This window comes from Marmota marmota, unplaced genomic scaffold (genome assembly GCF_001458135.2).
Source record: "Marmota marmota marmota unplaced genomic scaffold, marMar, whole genome shotgun sequence".
NCBI classification, from domain to species: Eukaryota; Metazoa; Chordata; class Mammalia; order Rodentia; family Sciuridae; genus Marmota; species Marmota marmota.
This window is the reverse complement of record NW_026000051.1, coordinates 309,149-335,576: the sequence shown is the minus strand read 5'-3', so window position 1 is coordinate 335,576 and position 26,428 is coordinate 309,149. Positions and strand designations below refer to the sequence as shown.

At 53.3% G+C, this 26,428-nt stretch overlaps 1 protein-coding gene across 4 annotated transcripts in view; it reads right to left on the bottom strand.

The window, feature by feature from the left end:
* Ak8 (adenylate kinase 8) overlaps positions 1–26,428 on the bottom strand; it is a 131,386-nt gene that overhangs the window by 53,070 nt on the left and 51,888 nt on the right. For all 4 annotated transcript variants that reach the window (XM_048812820.1, XM_048812821.1, XM_048812824.1 and 1 more), the window contains 3 exons: positions 26,103–26,234; positions 18,064–18,153; positions 315–456 (listed from right to left, as the gene is read on the bottom strand). In XM_048812820.1, coding sequence (XP_048668777.1) covers positions 315–456; positions 18,064–18,153; positions 26,103–26,234 — 364 coding nt within the window. The remainder of the gene's footprint in view (positions 1–314; positions 457–18,063; positions 18,154–26,102; positions 26,235–26,428) is intronic.

Sequence of the window (26,428 nt, the reverse complement as noted above, 5' to 3'; positions counted from 1 at the left end):
AAGTGAAACTATTGAAATAGTAGAAGAAAATATCAGTTGATTTGCACAACAATCTCACAAGGAAGGCGACTATGGTATTTATTCCCATTTATGGGTGAAGATATCAGATCCAGAAGGAGCATGAAAGCCAGGGATCGAACCCTAGCTCAACTCCTAGTGCCCAGGGCAAGTGGGGCGGGTAGGTGGGAATATGTGGACCCGCGTCCGTCCCACTTCAAGAACATGAGAACACTGTCAGATGGACCCAGTTCTCTGAGCCCTGGAGGGAGAATGCCCAGGGCTCAGGCAGGCCTGGCTCTGGCAAGACGGCTCACCTGTTGGGGATGTAGCCCAGGCTGTCGAGCTTCTGTGCCTGGTCCAAGTCTCGGGGGACGCCATGCAGCACCCACCCTTTCTGCACACAGTCCTGCCGGTCCAGGCGTTCAGCCAGCATCTTCATGATGACGCTGTCAGGGACTGCAGAGAAAGGAGAGTGAGTGAGGGTCCGCCTGCTGGTCTGGGCCCCGGCCGGTGGCTTCCTGGCCTTTCTGGCCCACAGGCTGAGCTGCTGAAGAGGTGGGTGTAGGCGGAGCCACTTGGGACACCTGCTTCCAGCTTCCTCCATGTCCCAGCAATAAGAGGTTGGAAGAAACCGGTCTGCCTGAGATGGGGAATGTCCTGGTGACTTCGTCCTTCCCTGACCTAGACAAGATCCCATCACCATGGGCAGCCAGGGTAGTTCCCAGGCCTTCAATGACACGAGGGCGGTTCCCCTATCACCAGCAACCTGACCAGAAGCCCCGCTTCCTCGTACTGTCATCTTGGGGTTAGGCTTCAACATAGGCATTTTGAGGGGGACACAAACATTCAGGTCAGAGCACCCCACAATGATCCAGCTCTGCAGCAATCACTTTTCACGGCAGAACACGAAGCCCCAAGTTCTAGTATTCTTCAGATGGGGTCTCGTTGGTGCCCTGGCTGCTCTCTGCTAATTTGGGTCCACAAGCACCCCTGCCCTTGCTATCCCTGAGTCTCCCGTCCTTGATCCTTGGACCCGAGTCTCTCTCAAGAATCATTTGTAACTGGAGACTGAAATACAGTCCCACGGAGAAGACGAAGACGTTGGAAGCCTCTTATTGACATTGCCGCGACTGACATTTCTCTCCTGGAATCCCGCCCTCCCAGGCTCATTAAGTGCCCTGTGTTGCCGATGTACTGCGTCCCAGCGATTAGCACTGCGCTTCCCGCACTTTGCACTCATTTCCCAGAAATACTTGGTAAATGTTACCACTGTTTGCTGTGAAGGTGGCCCAGGTGGGCTGCTGTGCAGGAGCCACAGTGACAGTGTTCAGCAGTTTCTCTGGAAGCTTCTGCCCTTGGGCCTGGCAAGTGGCTCTAAGGCACTTATGAAGTCTCCAAGGCCACCCCACGCCCCACTGACCGCCAGGTGAACCTGGGGGTAAGCGGTAGATCACAACCGCTGCTCTTCTCTGTGCCAGCATGCACTGGGTGACACCCTTGTCACCAAAGAAATGCAAACCTTATCCCAAGCAATTTGCATCTCATCAAATTTGGTTTTTCTCCTGTCTTTCAACCTTTCTTCTCTAGTTCCTAGGAAGGAACAGGAAAGGGATTCTACTTAACGGAACACGTGGCTGTCTGCCCTGGTAAAAACTGCATTGGCTGATTCCGCCCCTCTCCCCTCTCCCGGCATCCTGGCAGTGGCTCTCCAGTGCTTTGAGAAAAAAATCAGCCCCCGCCCCCGCCCCCACTGCCACAGGCCTGGCAAGCTCTGGATCCTGCCTTCCTCCTTCCCTTTGTCCACAACATCTTCTTACATGGGCCTGGCCAAGGAAAGGCCTTTGCGCTGCGGCGTCGGGACTCAGGACCAGGGAAAATTCCCTCCGGGGAAGACGCCAAGGACTGTCCCCAGCCTGGGCTGCACCTGCACTTACCATCCTCCTTCCCTTGTTCTGGGTGATTCTTCAGTGAATGTCTGCCACTCACAAAAGACAGTGGGTCTCACAAGGACAAAGGACTGGGCCTACTAACCTTTTCTGTGCCCAACACAGTGCCTGGTACCCAGTGGATAAGGACAGACAGACAGGAGGCCTCCCTTTTCAAAAGTGTCACTGCAGCTGACCAAACGAGACCAACTTGACCGACTCTGGGGAAGCTGCAGTCGAGGCTGGGAGCATGGCTCCGGCCCTCCCAAAGCAGGACCCGGGCCTGCCTGAGCAACGATGCCCACCAGGCTGTCCACCTGCAGCCTCAGCTTGCATCTGCCACAAGAGGCCAGGGGCCCATTGCAGTGGGTCAACACCTCGTATGAAGTTCTGGCATGCAGCAGACACTCTATGATGGTGGCTTGGTTTGATCCAGGAGATGTGTGTCAGGGAACAGAGGTTCAAGAACATTTTCTGGTTTCTCTGTGGCCAGCGAGTCTAGGATGCTGAGCCCAAGCCAGCCTTGGAAGTTAGAGACACCAGGTGATCGGGTCCTCAGCTGAGGTGCTTGCTTACATTCTAGGGTTGTAACCCGGTGACCTCCTCTTCCTCTCCCCAGTAGGACTTGTCTGCACTCTAGGGTCAGGTGGCTGGAGCTGGGAGCTGTCCAGCACCTCCAAAAGCTCTGCAGCCCAGGAAATCAGGGCTCCACCCCTGAAGGGCTGGGGCGTGGGGACCCAGCTCTGAAGGTACTGTGTGCTGCAGTAATCGTCAGCTCTCTGACCCAGAACCCTTGTGATCAGGAACACCGGGGTGTCTAGGCCCACCTGGAATGCTGCTGGGGTTCACACCTAGACAAGAACTTGGGCACAATAAGCCTCCCCAGGGCTCCCTCCAGGGGGTGGCTATCAGCACGTGGCTAGTGCCGGGCACAGGGCTCAGCTTGGCTCTGACGTCAGGCAGGACACAGGGCCTGCCCTCTGCAGGTCTGTGTTCTTGTGGGGGAGACAAACAACACCCGAGTAGGCAACCACTTCAGGAAGAGACGATGCCAATGATGGAGACTGTTGGTGTGACTGGCCGAGGCGGCCTCTGACGCAGTCACATTGGCTGAGATCCGAACGTGGACACCCAGGCCCATTAGGGCCTCCTTACTCTGTGGTGAGGACAATGTGGGGCCAGATATTTTCTGATTGTTCATAATGACCGTTCTTGGAAGCCAAGATGCCAGGGAGGCCCAGGAGGCCCAGGAGGCCCAACATCTGAACTGCAGCTTTCTCGAGGGCTCGAGGTCATCCCCAGGACCTCCCACATTTTGAAGTTGGGAAGCCGAGGCCTGACGAGGGCGTGCTAACGCGACTTGCCAGTTGGCGCATCGCCCTCCCATCCAGCCCTCAGCTGTTCTCGTGCCTCCTTGGCCAGTGTCCCTGGAGCTCTGGCGGCTCAGCCACATTTAGCCCAGTCCAGAGAAGTTTCTCGGCTGGGAGAACGGGGCCAGACAGCCTCCTCTCCTCCTCCAGAGACTTGTCTTCCTTTTCTCCTTTTTTTTTTTTTTGGCCTTTGGGTAACAAAGATCCCTGGGGGGAGACTCCCAGTTCCCACGCCCTTTGCCTTTGCCCCCCCCCCCTCCTAGTCTAAGAAGCACCCTACCTACGGGAAGAGGTGTGTCAAAGACCTGTCAGGGCTGGGCTGGCGCTCAGCAGTAGAGCACACGCCTAGCACAGGCGGGTCACGGGCGGGTCGCGCACATAAAAATAAAGGTATTGTGTTAGAAAAATAAAAAGGAAGAAAATTTAACAGGACTGTTCACCATAGTGACATTGGGACATGCAGAGTGTCCCCCAGACACTGGGCAACCTTCATAAAAGGTCCTAGGATGGGACACCTGTGAAAAGCAGCTCAACAACTGGCTTGTGGAATGAGGACCAATTTAAACCTTTTTTTAGTTGTAGATGGACACAACACCTTTATTTTATTTATTTATGTGGTGCTGAGGATGGAACCCAGTGCCCCAGGCATGCAAGGCACGCGCTCTCCCACTGAGGCACTGGCCCAGCCCTAAACATAAACTTTTGTGTAACTGTTTAAACACACAGGAGAGCGAGGAGCGGCCACCACGTGACGCTCCAGAGTCCACCGATCCCTCTGGTTCTGGAGCCCAGGGCACCAGCATCAAGAGGGGACAAGGACCCCATCCAACACAGTCCTGGCTGGAAACCGCAAGGCTGGGAGGAGTGGGAGGGGGACCCGCGGGGGCACCTGCTGGAAGACTGGGAAGCCAGTGAAGCAGAGACAGAGTCCTACTGGAACAGGAGCCGCAACAGCCCCTCTTCAGGAGGCAGGAAGAAATGACCCCACACCTCCTGCTGAGGAGTCCATCAGTAGCCATTGCTGTGGTGCCTGCTTCACGCCTGCCTTGCGAGACGGGGACCACAGGGGCCAAGGGCCTCGCCTGGGCTGGACAGCAGACTCGGGGGCCTGGGAACAGCTGCGGACTCCTCTTTAGCACAAGGCTCCTCCCGAGCCAACCCACACGCCCGCCCTCGCACGTGACCAATAAAGCAGCCCCCTCTCTCACCAGGGAGCCAGCCTGACCCCCTATTGTGGGAACCCAGTCTCCATTCAAAAGGGATGTCCCCGGGGAAGCCTTACCAAGTCCTGAGGGAACGGAGACTGGTCAGGAAGACCCTTCTCTCTTCCATCCCTTCCAGCTACACACAGTTACCTGTTCTCAAGTTAAACAAGCAGCCGAGAGAAACTTGCTGATGCCTGGGATTTGCTGGGGGTCTCTGGGCTGGGGGGGGTTCCAGGTGCAACAGGGGGGCCTTGAGCACCTGCGGGCTCAGTATGCTGGCCCTGGGTACCCAAAGGAACAATATTCTCTTTTCATTTATAAAGTGTTGTATGAGCTGGGCAGGCAGCGCAAGCCTGTAATCCCATAGACTCAGGAGGCTGAGACAGGAGGATCCCAAGTTCAAGGCCAGCCTGGACAACCTAGCAAGACTCTGACTTAAAATTAAATTAAAAGCTCAGTGGCAGGGGGCTTCCTAGCATGGGCACGCACACACACACACACATACACACACACAATGGAGTGTCATTCAGCCATAAAAAGAATGAAATCTTGTCATTTGCAGGAAAATGGATAGAGCTATAGACAAAAGACAAGAACAGAAAGAGAAGCATCACTGTCATGTTTGGGATCTAGAAAAAAAAGCTGACATGAGCATTGCAAGGGGACTAGCCTGGAAGGGGGAAGGGACAGGGGAGTGAGAGAGGACATCAGGGCAGGTGGATATGTGGGATGTGGCATACAGATGTATGACATTGTCACAATGAAACCCATTATTCTGTATGATCACTATATACTAATAATTATAATTTAAAAATCAGCTTAAGAAGCATGCTGCCTTCTCCTCTGGTTCTGGGGACAGAACTCTGGCTTGAGTACGCTGGATAAGTAGTTCACCCTGAACCCCATCCCCAGCTCTGAAACTGTCTTTCTATAAAAGGAAACCAATGCCCAAAGGAGGTAGACCTGGCCACCCAGAGAGCCCATTCCCCAGGCCAAGGCCATCCTGTGCCCAGGAGGTGGCTCCCTCTGGGGGCCCTGGGGTGTGGAAGGCCCTGTCCTTCTCTAGCTCCACAGTTCAGGACACTCTGCAGAATCCTGGCAAAGCTGCGCGGGCCCCACAGGGCTGTGAGGCTGAGGAGCTCGGGGTCCTCTCCCAGAACTGGCTCCGAGGGCCACAGGACTTCTCTGGGGAGACCAACTATGTTGCCCTATCTGGGAGGAAGCGAGGGGAGCACGCCTGCCAGACGACAGAGGACAGACCCCTTGGCCGCTGCCCTGGAGGCCACTGCCCTTGCCCAGGCAGCCTCTCTTGCCAGCAGCAATGTGCACGGTCCAGGGGAAGGGGACCCCAAAGACAGCAAACCCAGCCCGGGCCTGGAGATGGCTTCTCTGGGCCTCTGTCCCTGCTGCCCCTGCCCACTCTCTTCCTGCGGGCTGTTTGCTCATGTTCCCAGCCTGGGCTCCGACCGGCCAGGCCAGCTCTCCTAGTGTGGCTGCTGGATTCAGAGTCCCCTTGGTAACGGTCCATTTACCCTTTATCCTGCTCGCGCAGAGGCCTCTCAGGGAGTCTGAAGTCTTCCACCATTAAGTCAGATGCCTCAGGCTTGATTTCTGGGTCTGACAGTTAACATCTCACCCTTCCTACAAGCTACGCCAAGGGCTCCCTCTCTGGAATGTCCTGTCAGCCTGAAGTCAGCAAAGTGCAAGATATAAGTATCCCATTATTTCATGAGGCCACGCCACTACTTAGTTTAGGGTTGTTTGTTTTTTCCCCCAAGCTCTTCCGTGAAAGATGGCAGCCCTCAAGTTGGCCTTGAGTTTATTAAAATCTCAATCCACTGATTCCCTGCTGGCGGGGGGTGCTTGGTGCAGGGCTGGTGGGGAGACGCTGGCAGGGGGCATGCTCCTAGGCCCTGCAGTTCTGCCAGGTACCCCTCCACCCAAAAACCCTGGCCAGGCTCCCGTCTCAAAGGCGGAGCTGTTGTTAAAGGCCCAGGTTCAAGGCTCCAGGTCAGGCTCCTTCTGCCACCTCCACTCCACACTTCAGACCGAGCGGCACCAGCTCCAGTCTGGCTGCCCATGAGATGGAACTAGAGGGACCGACTCCTACCGTGCCGCTGGTCCCACATCCGTCAGGGAGTGTGTGAGGGGAGTTGTGGAGGCCCCCAGAGCACCCAGGCTGCCGGGAGCCCGCCCTGGACACCCAGCTCCCCCTGCACCTGGCTGCCTGCTGTCTGTGTCACCGCAAAGTCCTGGGGCCACAGCGTTCTGCATGTCCCTGTGTTGCATGTTCTTCATGTTCCTGGGCTGGGGCTAGGTTGGGGGACAGAATCAGGAGGGACATTAAGGTCGTTGAAGGGCTCCCTCAGCTGGCACCTAAAGGTAAGGGCCCCAGGCCGACGGGGGCCCCTCGGCACCCTGGGGCCACTCAGGAAGGGCGAGGCACCTCCCCACACCCCTGCTGACCCCCACGCCCTCACAGGCCCACCCAAGCACACCAGGCACACACTGCTCCTACCCAGGGGGCACCACAGACACTGGACACCCCAGGCCACCTATGCATGAGAGACCACGCCGTGTCCTCCCCTCCAACGCCACCCCACACCTCACCCACTGTTCCTGTCCTCACATGCCCTCACTCTCCAACTTCCTTCCCTCCTCCAGCCCTCCTGAAGTCCTGTGAGACGGTGTCAGGCCTGCGGACACCCCAGCACCCAGCACAGCTCCTGGGCTGCCCCCGCCCCTGAAGGGGACAGGATAGAAAAAGAACAGGACTGTGGAGGAGGAAGGGCTGCTTTTTGTTTTTGTTTTAATTTCCATGTAATTACCCTGATACTTGAAAGAAAAGGGGTCACACCCCCACCAAGGGTCTCTTCCCCAGAAAGCTAGGTGCTCTGCGCAAGGGTGGAACAGGGCCTTCAGGGTGCTGCTTAATAGCACTGTAATCCCACTGTAATTGTTAAATTAACAATGTCTGGGAGACAAGCACTCTCTGGGTGGTACTGACTCCTGGCAGCTGAGGCCGCAAGCCTTCACCAAGCTGCAGCTGGAAGTCAGGATGCCTTGGACCTGCTGGGTGCTGGGACCCCGAGGGCGCCAGGGCGTCCACCAGCAAGGCCGTTTGTTTGTTATGTACTGCCACCTGCTGGTCGATCGGAGACCCTGCACCAAGTGAGCATTTCTCAGGCTGCAAGGATCATCTCCAGACCTGCAAGGGAGACGCTGAGAAACCCAACTGGCCCACCAGCAGAACCAGGCAATTCTGCAGGGGGCAAAAGCCCACTGGCCCGAGCTGCCTCTTTGGTAAACTGGGTCCCTTTCCCCAGACAAACTCCTGTGTCTCTGGGCCTGGCTGCCCAGGTACAAGATTGAACATCTTCTAAGGCTGCGGCTGCATTCCAAAAGTCTGTATTTCAACGTCTAATTTCTTCCTAATGACATGGGTATTTCTTGAAAGAAAACAGTGCCAAGAAATAACAATGCTTTGATGCTGGAGTTTTTCAGGGCTAGGGCAGTACATTCGCCTGGGGCTCTTGGTTCTGGAACCCTCTGTGCACTCACCCTCAGAAAGTGGCTGCCCACCCTCTACCACCCCCTCCTCTGCCACATCTGTGCAAGAAGCGCATCGAAGCGCCCACGCAGCACTGACACGCCCATCTCTGTAGCAGAGCTGACCAACAGCAGACATCTCAGTTTCTCCGTTTTATGAAGTTTTAGATAAGAAAAAAGATCACTAAAAAATGGGCACTCTTCTATAAATAACTGGTGCAGTACTTAGCCAATGATTACGACTTATTAAACAAAAATGCTCCATTGGCCAACTGTAACAATGGGATAATTATTCATATCTCAAAGTGCATTTTTACCTCTTTCAATGAAATCGAGAGACTCTGGGAGAGTGAGAAGACAGGGGTGTGTGTGCTGCATTGCCCAGGTGCACTGCATTAACAGTCTGTGCTGCAGAGCAGAGTTTAAAGAACATGATTTTCCCTTCATTTGAATGAATGGGGGGCTCAGAGGTGGTTATTTCTCCCCCATCTCAAAAGCAGCCAGGATGCTGTTACCCAGACAATCAGTGAGAAGAAAGTGGGCCCCCATAGGAAAGCAGGGAATGGGGCTGCGAGCCTGGGGTTCTGGGATGGAGGAGACACAGTGACGAGCTCACACAGCGGGTGTGTGTTCTACAGTGCACTGGGAGTCGGCTCTGGCCAAAGCATTTATTCCAACACAAATATTCATTTAAGGTAACCATCATAACAATCCTACAGAAGGAGTGACAGCATCCCACTTCACAGACTGGGAAACAGGCACAGAAAGAAGAAATGACTTGCCCAAGGCCACCCAGCTATCATTGGATTAGCTTGGAGTTTGCATTTAAATCCAACGGAAAAATCCATTATGAAAAGAACAGAATTGGATTTTCAGGTTGGGAGTGTGCAGAGTTCCAGCTTCTAAGAAACTGGAAACTGTGATCTGCCCCACAGGCACCCTAAGCAAACCTGGACCACCCAGATCAAGCCCTCCCTGGTGTAGTGGATTAAAGATGGCCGCGCCTTCATTGCTACCCTGCTCGAGGTGAAGGAAGGGCTAATTACCCTGCTCTTGCATCTGAGGCTGGGTCCTCAGGAGCCTCATGGCTGATCAGCACCTCTGGCCCCTGCCACCCTTAGACCCCTTGGGATGCTGGCTCTAGGTAAGGAGGAGCTGGCCTGCAGCTGCCAGGCCATGAAGAAGCCAAGACAGCCCCAGGGGGCTGCAGGGAGAGGGCCTGGCGGTCAATCCCAGCGCATCAGCCCAGGTGCCAGGCTGGGAATGAGGAGTCCGCTGGGCACCCCTGCCCCAGCAGAGCACCAGCTGGACACCCAAACTGAGGTGCATAGGTAGGTGATTCTGTCTGAGCCATCTCAGCACGGAGCAGCCAAGCCCTCCCTGCCAACTCTGCCCCAGATCCTTGCCATCAAATCAGGAACTAATCACCATTTTATGTCATTAAGTTGTGCTAGCTCATTGCACTACAGTAAGTCATTGGGGCTCCAGAGTTGGGGTAAACTGGAGCTTCACCAGTTCCTGGGCACCACAGGACCAGGCCCCCAAAGCCGGTGGCAGTCATAGGAAGAGTGAGACCAAAAAAAAAAAACAACAAAAAAAAAACCCATATATGAAATATACACGTGCCCAACAGGACTTGCTACCACCCCCTTGGCACCACTATTGTGCTGACGACGACGGCAATCACAGCAGCCGATACCCGCTGGCTGCGGCCGTGCCCGGGGCTTCCACGGCACACACATAGCCACAAACGACTGTGGATGTCTGAGTGCCCCCAGGACACTGTGGAAGCTGAGGCTCAGACAGAGGCCCCATGGCCCTTGTTCTTCTAGAGCCCAGACCCATAAGTAACCAGTGCCAACTGGACCGACACTCGCTGCCTCTCTAGAAGCCCGTCAGGCTGCCCGCTGTCCCCTGCAGCCCATCTCTCGCTTCCCTCAAGATTGAAGGGGGTCTCACCTGCACAGTGCCTGGCACTGTCCACACCACAGGGACCCAGATCAGCCGTCACATGGTCACTCACTCATTCACAAATGTTGGCTGAGCTCCCCCCTGAGCCATGCGGGTGTTGGGGACTGATCACCCTCCCAGCCCCGCCCACCTGTGGAGTGAGTCCTCCAGACAGGCTGTGCATGAGCAGTGATGGAGGGACTCTGGTGTGTGAGGTCCCCAACAAAGTCCCTCTTGCCTCCCAGTAACCCAGCCATGATTGGCAGCCTGGGAGGAATCAGAGTCCTAGCAGCCAAGATGGGGACAGGGCCACAGGAGGAAGCTCTCCCACCTTCCACCCTGATGCTCAGGACAGCCTGGGAGAGAGGGAGGGGGATGGACACTTCCCTCCTTCACACTCTGGGAAGCTCTTCTCCACCTCCCGCCTCCCACACCCTCTCCCTGCCCAGTGTCCCTTGTCACCCACTGCCCTTCACTTCGCCCTTCTCACTCAGAGCAGGTGCAAAGCTGCAGGCCCTGGTCCCTGGGCTCCCTTCCCTCTTCATTCCTTGCACAGGGACACCTCAGAGCTGGCTTCTAGGTGACAAACCCCATGTAAAACTCCTGTCCCTGACCTGGATCTGCAGCCCTCGGAGAGAGAAGCAGTGTCCTCCCTGTCAGTGGAGGACACCCTAGAGGGAAACGGCTTCTGGCTGGGCCGCCCTGGCTGCACCAGGAACCTCCTGCCCGGAGAAGCAGGCGGGGCCTCCAGGGTCTGGCCTGTCTGAGACAATTTCACAGCTGAGTGCGTTGGAGGTTTGCTCTTCTCTGAGGCCACAGGGCTGCCCGCGGAGAGGGAAATGTTTTCGGAAGCTCTGGCCAGAGCAGGAGGGCACCTTGCACCTCTGGGCTCTCCTTGGACTTCCCAGAAATGTCTGGGTTTAGCTGTGGGGTTTTATTTTTGTTTGTTTTAAACCAGATCCCTGACACACAGCAAGCACTTGGTGAGCACTGGCCTAGCAAGAGGCCATGGGGCTGCCCCGTGGGGATGAGAAATGGTACGGAGCTGGGCCTGGCCCTGAGCCCGGGGGCCTGTTCTTGGTGGTGAGAGAATTTGTTTGAATGGGTGCAGAAATGAATCAAGGCCCAAACTGTCTCTTTTCCTGCCGGGCCAGGCTTTGAGCAGAAGGCCTCTTGACCTTTCAGTGCCAGGCACTGCCCCTCCGGCAAAACACCACTTAGATAGCGCGGAAAGGCGACGCACACTTTGGCCATGAAGGACTAGTTAAAAACACCGACTCCCATGGGGTGCGAACCTGTGGGTGCACAGGGGCCCCGGGTCGGCCGGCCCCTTCACAGAACCGCTCTCATTAACAGGCCCTCGGGTCCTCCGAATGCAAACAGCACTTTCACACCCTCCGACCACCGTTTGGCTAGCTCGGCTGCAGCTTTCTCTCGGGCTGAAAAGACTCCTACCTATTTTCCATAAGGAAATCTTTGTAGCAGTCCCAGCGGAAAAGTCAAAAGTTTGACTTGAAAAAAGAAGCTACTTCAAAAGCATTGTCAGAGCGAGGTGAGGGTCCTGGAAAGTGCATACATTACAGGGGGCATCCGCTAATCAACCTCCAGGCCCCCTCCAGGGGGGCCTCTGGCTGGGGGACGTGAGGGGGCACATGCCAACACACATCTGGGGGAGGCGAGGTGGGGAAACCCACATTGAATAAAAAAGTAAATCAGCATGTTTATGACTTACTGCTTGGACTGCGTGTGTGTGTGTGTGTGTGTGTGTGTGTGTGTGTAGAAAAATGAAAGAAAAATGTTGAGTTTTTTTTCAATAATAAAAAGGGAGCTGCTCTGCGGGGCCCCTAAAGCTTGTGAAAAATTAAACTCGACGGATTCAAACTGTCCTATTTCCACTTCAAAAGGGAAGAGGCACTGAGCTCTTCCCAACTTATCTTCAAACGCCCAGCACCCTAGAAAGTTTCTGCAAAAAAATAAAGGCTCCTGTTCCCCCAAGCGCTGTGCTGGTTACTGTGCCCACTGTCTCTCCCGCCACTAATTATACCCTTGTGAGTCTATTAATCAACTGGTAAATTATTTAGAGAGGCATGCGCTGTGTTCAGCTCCTACAAACACCACGCGGAAGGCTCACTGGCAGCGGGCAGAGGTCCCCCAGGGTCTCCCCTCCACGGGAAGACGGCTCGCAGCTCGCCAGGCTGCCCCGCTCCAAACAAGAAACAGCATCCACTCTGCTCAGATGGGGAGATTTACTTCGTCTTTCAACTCGGCAACTCTTTGCAAGTTTTTAACAAAAGAGAAAAGCAGGCCTATTGTCGGATCTTTAGTGTGCATTTAGTGCCGAGAATATTAATTCCCCTAAAAAATGAAGCGCGTGGGCTGGGCTCTGATCTGGGCCACTGGGACTTGGACTAGGGAAGAGCTCTGGAGATGGTTGGTAACCACCCCAGCTGGGCTCCGCTGCCTGGGTTTGCCAGGGCGAGAGCTCATTACCAGAGAGCGCAAGTCAGGCCTCCGCCTCTCCTCAGGTTCTATTAGGCCATGAAGGACCTTCTCCAGACTGGAATGTTTAGGAAATCGAGGGGTGTGCAGGTGGGGCACAGGTAATGCTCCATAATGATCTGCCTTCCACGTTCTCTCTGCACACCAGGACCTTTGCTTTGGGGAAAGTTATTACACCAATTAAATGGCTGTGTTCACACCTGAATGGGTGCGTGTGGAGGAGTCTGGGCCTTCCTACCTGCTGCACTGTTGGTCAGTCACTCTGCTACCTGACCAGCGAGCTGGTGGGGGCTGCAACGAGTGGCTCACCTCTGCTCCAGGAGAGATGGGGGATGAGAAGAGCCAGAACTCACTCAAAAGTCCCCCTGCAGGGGTCACGTTTTGGCTGACAGAGTCCTGACACTTCCACCATGTTCTGAGCACACTATTGAGGGGATCAAGATGAGCATCTCTCATGCGTAGAGTAAAGACTCAAACCAGCACAGACAAGAATCGCCTCCGGCTGGTTTTAATCCCATCCCTGGGCAGCCGAGCTCTGGAGAAAGAACAAGCAACCTGCGAGAACCAGAACGATTACCGAGACCTCGTGGCTCCGCTGCTTGATTCTGGAGAGAAAGAGACTGCCCAGAGCCCGGGTGCACACACGGTCACAGGCTATCAGGGCCAACAGCCTCAGTTCAGTTGATAGAGAAACGGCTGAGGACTTGTTTTTCCAAAAGCCCCAAATCGCTTTGACTCATGTCTTACCAGGTACAAGTGACAGGAGCTTTCCGGTGAGGAAGGCTGCATGATTCAAGCTCAACCCTGCTGTCCTTCGCAGACCAACCCCCGTCCATGGTGCTGCAGTGGCTGCTTAAAGAAGGCCGCGCAGAACCCTGGGGAATAAATTTGTTCTGTTCTGCAGCTCGAGTCAAAATGAGTTTAGAAGGTCAGACCTATATATTTCAAAGTCCAGGGCACAGAATAAGCATCTCCCCATCCCTCTGTCCACGGCACCATCACCAAGAGCTGGGGCCCTAGAGTCCATTGCCCAGAAAATGGGGAAAGAAGGGAAAACAGCACAGTTATTAATTCTGTTGCTGATTCCAAAGAAGGAGGTGTTGGCAGCACTCGCGAGGACAAAAAAGAACATAACCAAGTCTGTAGAGGTCGCAGCTGGGACTCAGCATCAGAGGCCTGGTGGGGGAATAGGAGGAGGAGGCTCACAGGGGAAGGAGGCTCGGATCTATCCCGTGGAGCAGCAGGGTGAGGAGGCCGCCTGCGCAGCAGGTGCACAACAGGAACAGAACAGCACCTCCGGGCCACACAGCTCCAAGTGGGTGGCTGGGGCGGGAGCCTGTCACTCCAGGGACTCCACCATTGTGACAAGTGACCAGGAGGCCAGCAGCCCAGCTGATGGGCAAGCAGAGTCCCCACAGAGGACGCCTAATACCCAGAGGAGCAAAAGGCTTGTCTCCAGGAAGCGCCACATTGTCTGGCCTGGGTCTGCTCAGGTGGTGACGTGTGTCAGCCCTCTGCCTGAGGTCTCTCTGTCCTTATCATACCCTTCTCCACCAGCCATGCTCCCTGCACCATGTAGACAGCCTTAAGGAGGTGTCTGGCTGCTCCCCCAGGCTCCCAGGAATGTCACCAGTGCCATGGGCACCCAAACTGCACCTGGGATTCAGGAGAGAGAAATCAGAGGTGCCTCTGTGGACCCCCAAAGAAGATAGGCAAACAGCCATAGCCTCCCTCTTCCAAGAGTTCTGCAGTCTAGAAGGTGCACCAACCACTGTCCTTGGGTGCTCTGGAGGGACCTTCTATCCTGGAGTCGGGGGACCACCCCCTTCCAATTCTGCCTCCACTCAGTCAGCAATCTTCCCGAGCCCGCTCTGGGGGCCATCTCCCTGTTCCCACCAGTATGTGGCCATGCAGTGGGTAGCTCTCCTCAGACCTGGCCTTGGAGGGGATGTTGGAAGCCCAGCCATGGCCTCAGATGCCAGCCACATCTCCATGCAAGAGTCCCAGCCTGTGGCACACCTGATGCTCCAGGGACTATGTCCTCATGAGCTCAGAACACAAGGTTAGGAGAAGGGACAAGGCTATTCACCACCCAAAACCTGAGCAGGTGCACCCAGGGACTGGGGACCCTGAGTCACAGATGTCATTGATACTCTAGGAAGCGGGGCAGCCTCCACCGGACCACCAACAGCAGTTACTCAGCAAAAAGCAAGGCTGTGGTTGGTGGGTAGATTCCGTGTTCAGTGGGATCTTCTCTACAAACCCAATTTCTATGGAGAATCTCTTCCTTTGCTGGGTGGTCCCTGCCAAGCCTGGGTGGTGCCGGGCTCCTCCTGGCCAGCCGAGAGCTCTGGTTTTCTTTGCAGCGTCTCCACAACCCACTAATGAGACCCTGTTAGTGGTTATGAATGTAAATGCATTCTTTGTTATCCTGCAAGATCAGGATTAGCGAGATGACAGGATTTATTGCTTCTGTTAGGAAGATATGATACTGGTTGTTGTTGTGTCTTTAATTTTGTAGGGAGAGCAAAAGTATAGAGCTACATAGTCTAAACAAACACAAAGCCGTGGAAGAAAAAAAGCACAAAACATTGAAGATGGAAGCTATCCAGGTCTCTCCAACCTCATGGGAAATGTGACAGTGCACTCAGTGTCCTTGGTAGTCACCAAAAAAGAAAAACCCAAACAAACCAAAACCGTCTGCACCTGATCTCCACGGGGACTCCCGGGTTTGTTACTGGTGGTGGGTGAGATAAGCCATGGTGCCTAAGGCACAGATGGGCTCAAGGAAACTCACTCCTGTTCCTATAGAGGGAAGAACTAGCAATTGTTCCCATTCACCTCGCAGATGCCAGTTGGGTAAGTGAATGCTGCGGTGCCCATACCTGACGGTCCATTAGGCTGTGCCATCGCAGGTGCCCAGTGCCCTGGGAGGCAAAAGGCAATAAGGTTACCCGGTCAGATGGTGATGAGCATGGATGAAGAAAACTAGAAGGTCAAGTGCTCGTGACCTCAAAAAGAATCAAATCAATATGCTAATATGACCTCCTTGGGAACTGCAATACTCCAGGACATCTGAGAGCTAAAGGCTGTGACATATCACCATCCCCAACAATCAGTAAAACTGTACAATCTCATGATTGACTTAAAATATATAAATAAAATATTACGTGGATATACATAAGTTAATGGAAAATTTGAACAACACTAATATGCAAAGAGCATCTACAAACCAATTACAACAAAGAATAGCTTAATTGAAAAATAGTGGCTAAGGAATTGACCAGTGGTAGAGCACTTGCCTAGGAAGCCTGAGGCCTTGCATTTGTATCCCAAACACTGAAAGAAAGAAGGAGCAAGTGAAGACAAATATAGATCAATAGGGCCAGGCTACAGAAGGGCAATGCACAAGAGATGGAATCTACACTGACTGTCTCATCAGAAGGTGTTCAACCTTACCAATACCACCAGTAACCAAGAGGCCACAATTAGAAAAAAATAAGTTTGGGGGCTGGGGCTGTAGCTCAGTGGTGAGCATGTGCCTGGCATATTCAAGGCCCTGGGTTCCCTCCCCATCACCCCGAAAACCCAAAACCAAACAACAATAACAAAAAAAAAAATTTTGGCACTTAACAGATGGCGGTGATTAGCTACAGTGGGCAGAATAATGCTCCCCAGCCAAAGCCCCTGGTACCTGTGGATACAGGGCCTGTCGGGGGATGTGATCAAGTCCTCTGAGACAGGAAGTTACCCTGGACTGTTTGGGTGGGGTCCTCACAAGAGGGAGGGAGGGAGGCGTGAGCCAGAGGGGTGTGACAAGAGGAGCACCCTGCTGGCTTTCAGGTAGAAGAGAGGGCAGGAGCCCGGATGCAGGGCCTCTAGGACCTGGACGAAGCGGAAACACTCTTCCCTGGAGCCTCAGGAAGGAACCCAGGACAAGGACACCAGAACTGTAAGGACCAACGCCTGGAAAGGAAGGGAGCAGGCGTGTGCCACTGCAGGCGGGGACATCAGGGCCGGGTTACATGCCCCATTGTCCCTGGGCACAACCGTGGACCCAACCCATCCATCCATCCTGAGATAACCAGGGGCAAGTCCCGACCTGTGACCTGCTGAGAGGAGCCACGCTGCCTTCATCACGAGTGTCCTGCCGCTTTCCCTGTGGCACCCCGCGGGGCCCACACATTCCAGCTGGTGTCACGGGATCCCCCCTCCATCTCACAGGGGAGCTGGGGCTCCAGAGGGCGGGGTGGTTTCTTGGGGCCACACAGCTGTGGGGGCAGCACTGGAACCGAACCAGACTAGGAAGCACCGACACCCGACTGGTTCCCTCGCTGCCTGGCCCTCTCACCTCCGCGTCATTCTGGGTGTCCCTCGGTGACTTTGGAACAGGCCCCCTCTGACCTACCCCTGCACAGATCCAGGGGTCCCGTGGATCTCTCTCTGCTCACTTGAACTTCACCCTGGGGACCAGGACCCCTGGGGACAGCCAGGGCAGGATGCCTCCCACAGGCACTCTCAGCCGACGGCTGGGAGCAGGCAGCCGCTGCCTCATTAATCACTCTACCCAGAAAGTGGCAGCAAGAAGAACCTTGCTGGCCAGTGGCCCAGGTGACGGCCGTTGCCTGCTAGGATGGCAGCTTCACGGGCGTCGATTCTCCCCCTTGCCTTCTCTTCTCCTCCTTCTTTCCTCGGTACTGGGGGTTGGACCCAGAGCCTTGTCATGCTGTCAGGAGCTCCACCACTGAGCAGCATCCCAGCTCTTTTCTAAATTCTATTTTGTGATCGGGTCTCAGATACATCGCCCAGGCTGGCCTTGAAGCTGTGATCCTCCTGCCTCAGGCTTCCCAGTGGCTGGGATTTGGGGTGTGTCCACAGGTTTGGGGTTGATCTTCTTCATGACAACCACACGGTCATGTCAGATGTGATATGTAAACTTGCACGACTGAGTGGAGGCACCACAGCACTTGTGCAAGAGACACGTGGGTGTGTGGAGAATGCACTGTCCAGGGAAGAGATGCAGAGTTTCTCAAAATCTGGCCATGAGCAGACTGTGTGTCCTCAGCAGCTCAGGCCCTCTCTGTGCTCCTCTGTGGCCTCAGGAAGCTGAGCTAGAATGATGTCCTTCCTAGGGGTCAGACTCAGAGTGCTTTCAGACTACAGATGACAGGGGGGATCTGGAAAGATTATCCAGTCCTGCTCCCCCACTAAACCCCTGAGGACTAGTGGCCTGTCCACCCTGGGCTGGCCTGTCCTCACATCTACAGAGCCCTCTGCACCTCCTGCCTCTGGCGGCCCATCGCCGCTCGCCATGCAGTGGAGGACCCGGGAGCTCTGCAGCTCCTTGCAGCACTCCATGTCACCGCTTTGAGAAGCAAGAACCTTCTAGACACCAGTGATGACCCACTGTAGCCACAAACACCTCACTGAGGAACTGGCCCGGGCCTTTGCCTACGTGAAGGCCCAGTTGTTTTCCCCGACCTTGAGCCCTGGTGCTCAAGCACTGAACCCAGAGCGCGTCCTCTGAAGCCTCAGGTGGTGGCAGGTAGGGGAAGCCTGGCCTACCTGTCACCTTCTTCTCCAAGAAGGACCAGATGAGCTCGCCAATTTTTGACTTGTCTGCCACCGCCTCTTTCAGCAGCTGCCCGCAGCACACTGATGGAGAGAGGAGCAGAAAGACACCCGTCAGACCTTGAATAGAGGGAAGATGGAGAAAGGGGACCTCGGGGCAGGGCTGGTGTGAGGCCCTGGGTCCCATCCTCACGACACATACAAGGATGATTACATAAAATTAGGTTTTAAACACACATTTTAAAAACTGTAGGCAACGTGGGATGACACTGACAAGGAGGTCCCTGAGAGGCCGGGCAGCACTGGAATGACTGAACAGAGTGCGCAGCTCTCTGGGTCGCCGGGGAGGATGAACGTTGGTGTGGGGAAAGGCTCCTCCCTGACACCACCGCACAGGGAGGGCAGGGAGGGCGTCTCCACAGACCTTCTGCTCTGAAAGGTGTTCCAGGAATGGTGGGTACACAACAGGTGGCCAACTGATATGCCAGTGGGCTCAGCTACTTTAAAAGGCCACACTGGAGTGAGCGCCCTGCTGCACGGTCCGCCCTGGACGCATCCCACGGCAGCAGGGGTCTTTTCCATCATGCTCCACCGTGTCCCCAAGCCTGGGCCATGGCTGGCATGAGGGAGAGGCTGGGCCACCGGTGCCGGGTGAATACACACCGCCTCCCACGTCCTGGACTAGGAAAGCCCTCAACAGCCAGAGCACAAGACTCAGGCTGTGTCTTCACGGAGTCGCTGACTGCACAACCTTGGCTTGGAGGAGTTTTCTGCTTCTACTAAAGAAACCAGAAACCATCCTAAAATTAGCAGGATGACATGAGGTTTGTGACAAGGACCATTATAAAGATTTAGTCCTTAACAATGACGTGCTTAACTGCCTATGCAAAGGACAGCAGGAATTTTGTCCTGAGTGGTGGGCAGTTTCACCAGCAGAGACAACAAGGGCTGATGGGAGTGTTTCCCGCGGCCAAGTTTGCTTTGTCTTATTCCTTCTCTCAACAGCCTGAGGCTGTGATAAGCGAAGGAAGCTGTTTCCGGGAGAGAGCCAGGAAGTGCAAAAGGGGGATGCGTCCTGGACGAGATGGAGAGGCCTCGGGCTCTGGCCACGAAGGAGCAGCAGGGGCGGTTTTTACTCTTCTCCTAGAAAGCTCGAAACTGAGAAAAATACGTGAAGCCACTCTTTCCAGCCTTGGACGGCACGGGCCGTGACCTTGAGAGGGGAGACACCCAACATGAGCCCCACAGTCACCCTGGATTCCATCCGTGGGCACGTCTCAAACCAGCACAGAAGCGGGCACAGACCGAGCAGCAGTGTCGCTGGGTGGAGGAGACAGCCTGGAGGTCGGGATCCAGAGCTGGAATCTGAGCAACAAGCTAGTGGAGAGGGGGAGCTGGCACGGAGGTCCCAGAATCTGCATGGAGCTCGTCGAATCTTTGGTCAATACAGAGCTGCACAGGTGCAGAGGGAGCCTCCTCAGGGCCTGGGAAAGGAAAGCTATGGGGAAGCTGAAAAGGGAATGCAATTCACAGTGCTGGGGATGCCGGCGCTGCAGCCAGAGGGAGTCCTGCTGAAGACCCCAGAAACTCAGCGGAGACCCCAGAAAGGTCACACTGAGGTGTAAAGGTGCCCTAGCCCTATGGTAAGAACTCTGGGATACCTCGTTTAAACAGCCTGAAAATGAGGGGCTGAGGCTGTAGCTCAGCGGCAGAGCAGTTGCCTGCACGTGGGAGGCACTGGTCGGGTTCCCAGCATATGATGAAACGAGTAAAGGCAAGCTGTCCGTCTGCAACTACAAAGTGATTTTTTTAAAAAGTCTCAAAATCAAGTTGATTCTCCAGTAAATTAGCTGCCTGTTAGAACTCAATTCTTATTTATTTATTTATTTTTAGTTGTTGATGGATCTTGGTTTTATTTATTTATATGTGGAGCTGAGAATCCAGCCCAGTGCCTCATACATATTAGGCAAGTGCTCTGCCACTGAGCCCCAGCCCCAGCCCCCAGAACTCAATTCTTTTAAACTCAAATTTTTCAAGCAGAAGCACACGATCCAGACCGTCAGCCACACAAGCACCACAATGTCCAGCATATAAACAAAAACTGCTTGACATACAGAAAATCAGAAAAAGGCAAGCCTCTTCAAGGACAGCATAAAGGCCATAGAACCCGAGCGAGGGATGGTGGAGATCAGACCTGGTGCACCCAGCTAAGCCCAGCTTGGGAAGGTGAGGCAGGAAGATCGCAAGTCCAAAGGCAGCCTCGGCAATTTGGTGAGGCCCTTAGAAATTTATTGAGTCGTCTCAAAATTAAAAAAAAAGAATTTAAGAGCTGGGGATTTGGTTCAGTATTTAAGCACGCTTGAGTTCAATCCCTTGTACCAAAAAAAAAGAAAAAAGAATTGGTACACCAAGTCTTTAAAACAGTAATTATAAATATAGCTAAAACTTTAAAGGAAAAGGTAGTTAAAATGAGTGAGCAGATGGGGAATCTCAGCAAACAAATAAAAACCACAAAAATAGAACCCGATGGAAATTCTGGAACTGGAAAATACAAAATCTTACATGAAAGGAATCGCCAGATGAGCTGCAGCGGATCTAGAGGCAGGAAAACATGCAATGGAGGAATTAGAAACTGAGCGGAGATGGGGAGGAAGGTCTGGGGCAGAGGAACAGTCTAACTTCCTGGCCACCCGAGTCCCAGAAGAGAGGGGTGGGGCATGTGAGGGATGACAGAGGAGAACCTGATGACCCACAGTGGCCACACATCCAAGAGTCTTTGAGACTAAGCAGGATCAGCACAAAGGAAGCCACGCTTTGATGCACCGGAGTCAAATTGCTGAAAGCTAAAAAGAAAGAGAAAACCCTAAAAGCAGCCAGAGCGGGAGGAAAGACGCTTCATATACAGAGAAACAAAGATGAGAGAAGCTGCCGTGGAGTCCTCATCAGAGGCAGTGCAAGCCCGAAGACAATGGATGACATTTCCAAAGTGCTAAGGGGGAGAAACCTGTCAACACAGATCTTTGCAAAGTGCAGGTACAACAACGACATCTGCAGACACACGGAAGCTGAGAGGATTTGTCACCAGCAGACTTTGACTAAAAGAAATATTAAAGGAAGTTCTTTAGGCTGAGAGAAAATGATACCCGATGGAAGCCTGGATCTACACCAAGGAAGGAAGAGTGTTAATAGGCAGGACACAGTCTTCCCTCTTATTTCTTCACTTCAACACAAATGGCTTTTAAAAGAAAAAGAGTTATGATACATTGTGGAGTTTACACAGCAGCACGAAGGACCGCTCCCTCTTGGTGGAACGCAGTGCCACGGGGATGTGCCATGGTGAAGAGGTGCAAGGGTCACCCCAGGACCGTGACAAGTCAAGGGCACACATTCAATCTCTAGAGCAACCACCAAGGAAAGCAGAGAGACACTCCTAAGAGAGCAACCGCACAGATGAAATGGATCACTACAGCTAGCTGGTTAATCCAAAGAGAGCAGGAGAGGAGAGGGGGAGCAGACAACCCAGAGAGAAAACGGAAACCAGGGTGGGGAGTGCAGCCCCCTGTGAGACGGCTGAGAAATGCACTGAACTCTCCAGCTACAAGACAGGGAATGCCCGCTCGGATTTTTAAAAATAGCAAATCCCCAGTATGTGTTGTCTATGAGGCCCATATTTAAAACGTTACGATACAGATAGCTTTAAAGAAAAGGAATAGAAGATAAACCACACGGACACTGATCACAAGGTGAGACGGCCACGTGTCAGACCAAGTGGACTCTAAAAATATGAAGATTAATAGAGAGGTAGAGGATATGGCCCAGCAATAGAAGGGTCATTTCATCAAGAAGACATAACAAGACTTAATGCATATGCACTGAAAAAACTACATGGAGCAGACACTGGAAGAAAATAGACAAATCCACAATTAGAATTGGAGATTTTAACCCCTCTCTTCCAGTCACTGAAATCATAAGTCTGGAGAAGTCATTCAGGACCTGGAAGGTTTGAACAGCGCTGTCAAAAACCTCATCCCGACTGACATTTACTGAGCATTACAGCCAACAGCTTCAGGATCCGTGCTCTTTTCTAGTGCACATGGGATTCACCAGTGCACACCATATGCTGGGCCATAAAAAGTATCAAAAACTTTAAAGCAACAAAGTTAGTCAGCAATAGAATTAGAAATAAGTAAGAAAAAATAATCTGGAAAAAAAATCTCCAAATATTTGGAAACTAAGTGGTGCACTTCTAAATAAAATACAGGTGCCAAAAAGAAACCACAAGGGAAATTAGAAAGCTTTTTGTCTGTGTTTTTTGTGGTGTGTGTGTGTGTGTGTGTGTGTGCGCGCGCCAGGGATTGATCCTGGAGGCATTCTCCCTTTGAGCCCCATCCCCAGTCCCTTTTATTTATTTTTTTAAATTTTTGAGACAGGTCTCCCTAAAGTGCTTAGGGCCTTGCACGTTGCCCAGGCTAGCCTTGGACCTGCCTCAGCCTCCTGAGTCATTGGGATTACAGGTGTTTGCCCAGCTTAAAAATATACTTTTTTTTCAAGTTTTCTTTGCAGTTGTAGATGGACAGCATGCCTTTTTAAATATATTTTTTAATTTTTATGTGGTGCTGAGGATGGAACCCTGTGCCTCACACATGCCAGGCAAGTGCTCTGCCACTGAGCCACAGCCCCAGCCTAGAAAATATTTTTAACTGAACGATAATGAAAACAAAGCGCCCCCAAGTGGGACGAAGCGGAGTGGTGTTCAGCGGGACTCTGTGACCGCAGCTGCCCAGTGAGGGAAGAGTGACAGAGGCCCTGCCCCTGGCCATCTCACTCAAGCTCACCCTGTCAAGACAGTCCTGGAGCAGTGTCCCCTCTCCTAGGGACTCTGTCATGGTGTGGGTGTGATGTGTCCCTAAAAGCTCCCGCGTGAGACGATGTGAGAAGGTTCAGAGGGGAGATGAGGGCTGTGAGGGCTTAGCCAATCAGTGAATCGACCCCGCGGGCATGACCTGGTGGTAACTGAATGGGGCGGGGTGTGGCTGGGGGCCTCAGGGCGCCGTTGGTATGCATTCTGAGTCTGAGGATGGAGGCTCCCTCTGCTCCCCTTGCCACACTCTTCAGCCCTGATGTTCGGCCTCACTCCGAGCCCAAGGAACCGAGCCACCTTCTATGGACGGAGACCTCTGAAACCATGAGCTCCCAAAGAAACTTGCCTCCTCTAAAGTTGTTCTTGTCGACCTTTTAGTCATAGCAGCAAAAAAACAGAACAAAACAAAAAACCGACTAAAACAGACTTGAAGCCAAGAAAGAAAAAAAGGGTCGTATCCGGGGTCAAGATGTTCGACGAAGGCAATTGTCTTCCTGCGGTGGGCTTTGATGAGGGCTTTGGAGGGCCACAGTGGGGGATGCGAAGGAGTAGGCGCTGGCAGGCCGGGCTGGGCCTGCAGTGGGGGCCTTGTCCAGCCTCGCTGGGCCTGCCCGCCTGGTCTCCCCGCACACTCCAGCTCTTCTTCCTCCACACCGGTCCTCTCCACGTATCCAATAAGGTGCGTGGCATTCAGTAGATGCCCCATGGGTGCTATTAATAATAGTCCAGTGAATCCCTCATGGTTGATTTTGATTAGAGAATTCTGCTTGTTATAAAAACAAGCAGATCCACATTGCGATACACCACTCCACGGAGACAACCCGTCCCCGGGTGGAGGCTTCTTCAGATTTTGCATGTGCCTAGGCCAACGTGCTTTGTGTTTTTTGACAGGGCTGAGTGAACTGCCTTCCGCCCCCTCTTCCAGCAAGATGTTTTATCACTTGGCGGTTGCTTTTCGCAGGGTGTGAGGGTCCGTGCGGGGAGCACTTCAGTGGAATCCAACCCTAGGCGTGAGTCACCAAGTTGGCAGATCTGCACAGTGAGCATCTCAGTCAGGAGTGACTTTTTCCTTTCAAAAAGTTGTTCGCACTTGTATTCCCACCTCTTATAAAAGGGGGTCTTTCGACAAGTGTGGCGGGCTCAATGCTGGGCGGCTTGCGTGTTTGGAGGTGGGCTCCTCTGACTTAGGGCTTCCTCAACGTGGAGATCAGGACCACACCAAGTGGCCCCAGAGGAGCAGACAGTGCCCAGAGCCCTGGTTCCCCAGGCTTCTGTGGAGAGCCCTGAACAGCTTGGTGCTGCCTCTTTGTACCTGAGGTCCCTTCAACTGGCTCCTTGGGTCTTCTGATGTCCCCCATTTATCAAGAACACCTTTGGGGAAAGCGAACTTTCTGAATTAGTTTTCAAATGCTCCATGACCTAGAGTCCCATGAGGGACCCTCACTACAAAGCTTCACGAGCATTTTCTATTTTCATTTTTGGAAAAATCTAGGCAGGTAATATCATCTCTTCACAACTGCTGCGCTGAAAGCAAATTTAGATTTTAAAAAATTCCTGAACGAGAGTAACTGCATAGGGGAAGCGCAGCAAGAGCCGATTACTCAGAGAGAGCCGGGTGCTGATAAGGTGCTCTGTTGTTCTCAGGTCCGCCCCCGCTCTGCCACGAAGGGCCTTGTGTCCTTCCACACAGCAAAGAGTGCAGACACTTGGAGGAGCACGTGGGTGCGGCCACAGGTAGCCTGCCGCTCATCCTCAACCACCGCCACGCTCCCGTTCCTGCCTGTCCCCAGCCATCCCCACCCACTGCCACAGACTTCATCTTGGAATACTCTTGATATATCAAATTGAAAGAAGGAGTGATTTGAATAATTCCATTTTTCCAAGAAAAGGTAAATGCAGCTGGGTGCCGTGGCATTTGCCTACAATCCCAGCAACTCAGGAGGCTGAGGCAGGAGGATCACAAATTCAAAACCAGCCTCAGCAACTTAGGGAGGCCCTAAGCAACTTAAAGACACCATGTCTCAAAACAAAAAAATAAAAAGGGCTGAGATGTTGCTCAGCGGTTAGGCCTCCTGAGTTCAATCCCTGGTAAAAAAAAAAAAAAAAAAAGAAGAAGAAGAAGAAGGAGAAGGANGGGTAAAAAAAAAAAAAAAAAAAAGTGGATGCAGAGAATGTACACATTATCCTAAAGTGTTTTCCACACTAACCAAATCTGCAGAGTAACTGTTCAGTTCTCCCTCTTGATTTTACAGGTGTGACTTTTGTCCTTGATTCCTGGCTAGTCCCTGAGGGTCTGGAATTTCAAGTTGGAGCAAACCTAATTGAAAAGCATTTTTATTCCAACTGTGATTCTTTTGGGTGCTATATGAATGAATATATTTGTGCATGTGTATGTATTCTCTCTATAGATTTGTATGGTGTGGATGTATAATTTGGGGGTGTGCATATACATATTTATAAATCTGGGGTGCAGGTCCCGTGTTCTCCTGGTACATAAAGCAGAGGTAATGCAGGCTGGCTGTGCAGCATGGGGGTGGCGCCTCGTCTCCCTCCCTCCGCCCCTCACTGCACTTCCTACACTCGCCTCCTCCTTCCCAGCCCTTGATCCTCCTGAACACAGGCCGCCATTCCAAGACCGCCTGGGACCACCTCGGCAAAGACCTGGAGAGCTGATTTCAATATTTTCTCTCCTCCTGGTAAAATATTTATTGAAACTGTGCAGAGCGAGAAGTCTTCCTCTGGTTCAGAAATTGTTTGCCTGTAAACACGCTGACCTGGGTTGGGGGAGCGGAGGAGACGGAGCAAATAAATCAGCAGCAGATGCCTATTAGGAGCCGAGGCTCCCGGTGAGCCAGCCGCAGGGCTGCAGGAGAGCTCCTGGGCGGCAGAGACGCCAGCCAGCAGCCCAGGGAGACAGAATGATGACTGGAAACGTTCCGGCTCTTTGGGCTGCGGACACGTTTTTGCTGGTTGATGTCTTTATGGCAATATTCTTCAGGAGGAAAAATCTTATACCTATAAAGATGGACTAACTGGAAATTGTTCAGAGCAGAGAGCAAGAAAGAAAATTGATATGGATTCTTCTTGCCCTCCACCAGCCCGTAAAATGAGGAAGCTTGGGGGGCAGAAGGCAAAGAAGGCTCTAGAAGCAGTGCTGCTTCTGGGCACTCACCGTTGACAAGGCCATATTTTTGGGCCAGGAGGCCAGCCTGCAGCCTCTTCCCGCTGCCCATGGGCCCCAACAGCAGCACCCTCGGGGTGAATGGGGCATTGGATCGATGGCCACTTTGGACGAAGGTCAGAGCTGGAAAGAGAAATGAGGATAATAAGCCCAGACGCTAAGGGAAGGGAAGCCAGCTCATGACCCCTCTGCATGGCTCCTTCCGTGGCCATCAGTATTTCTCTTTTATGGCACCATAGAAACCCTCGGTGCCCCCGACCTGCAGGAACGAGCGCCCCCTCCCCACCCCACCCCCGCCCAGGACTGCCCTGGAATTG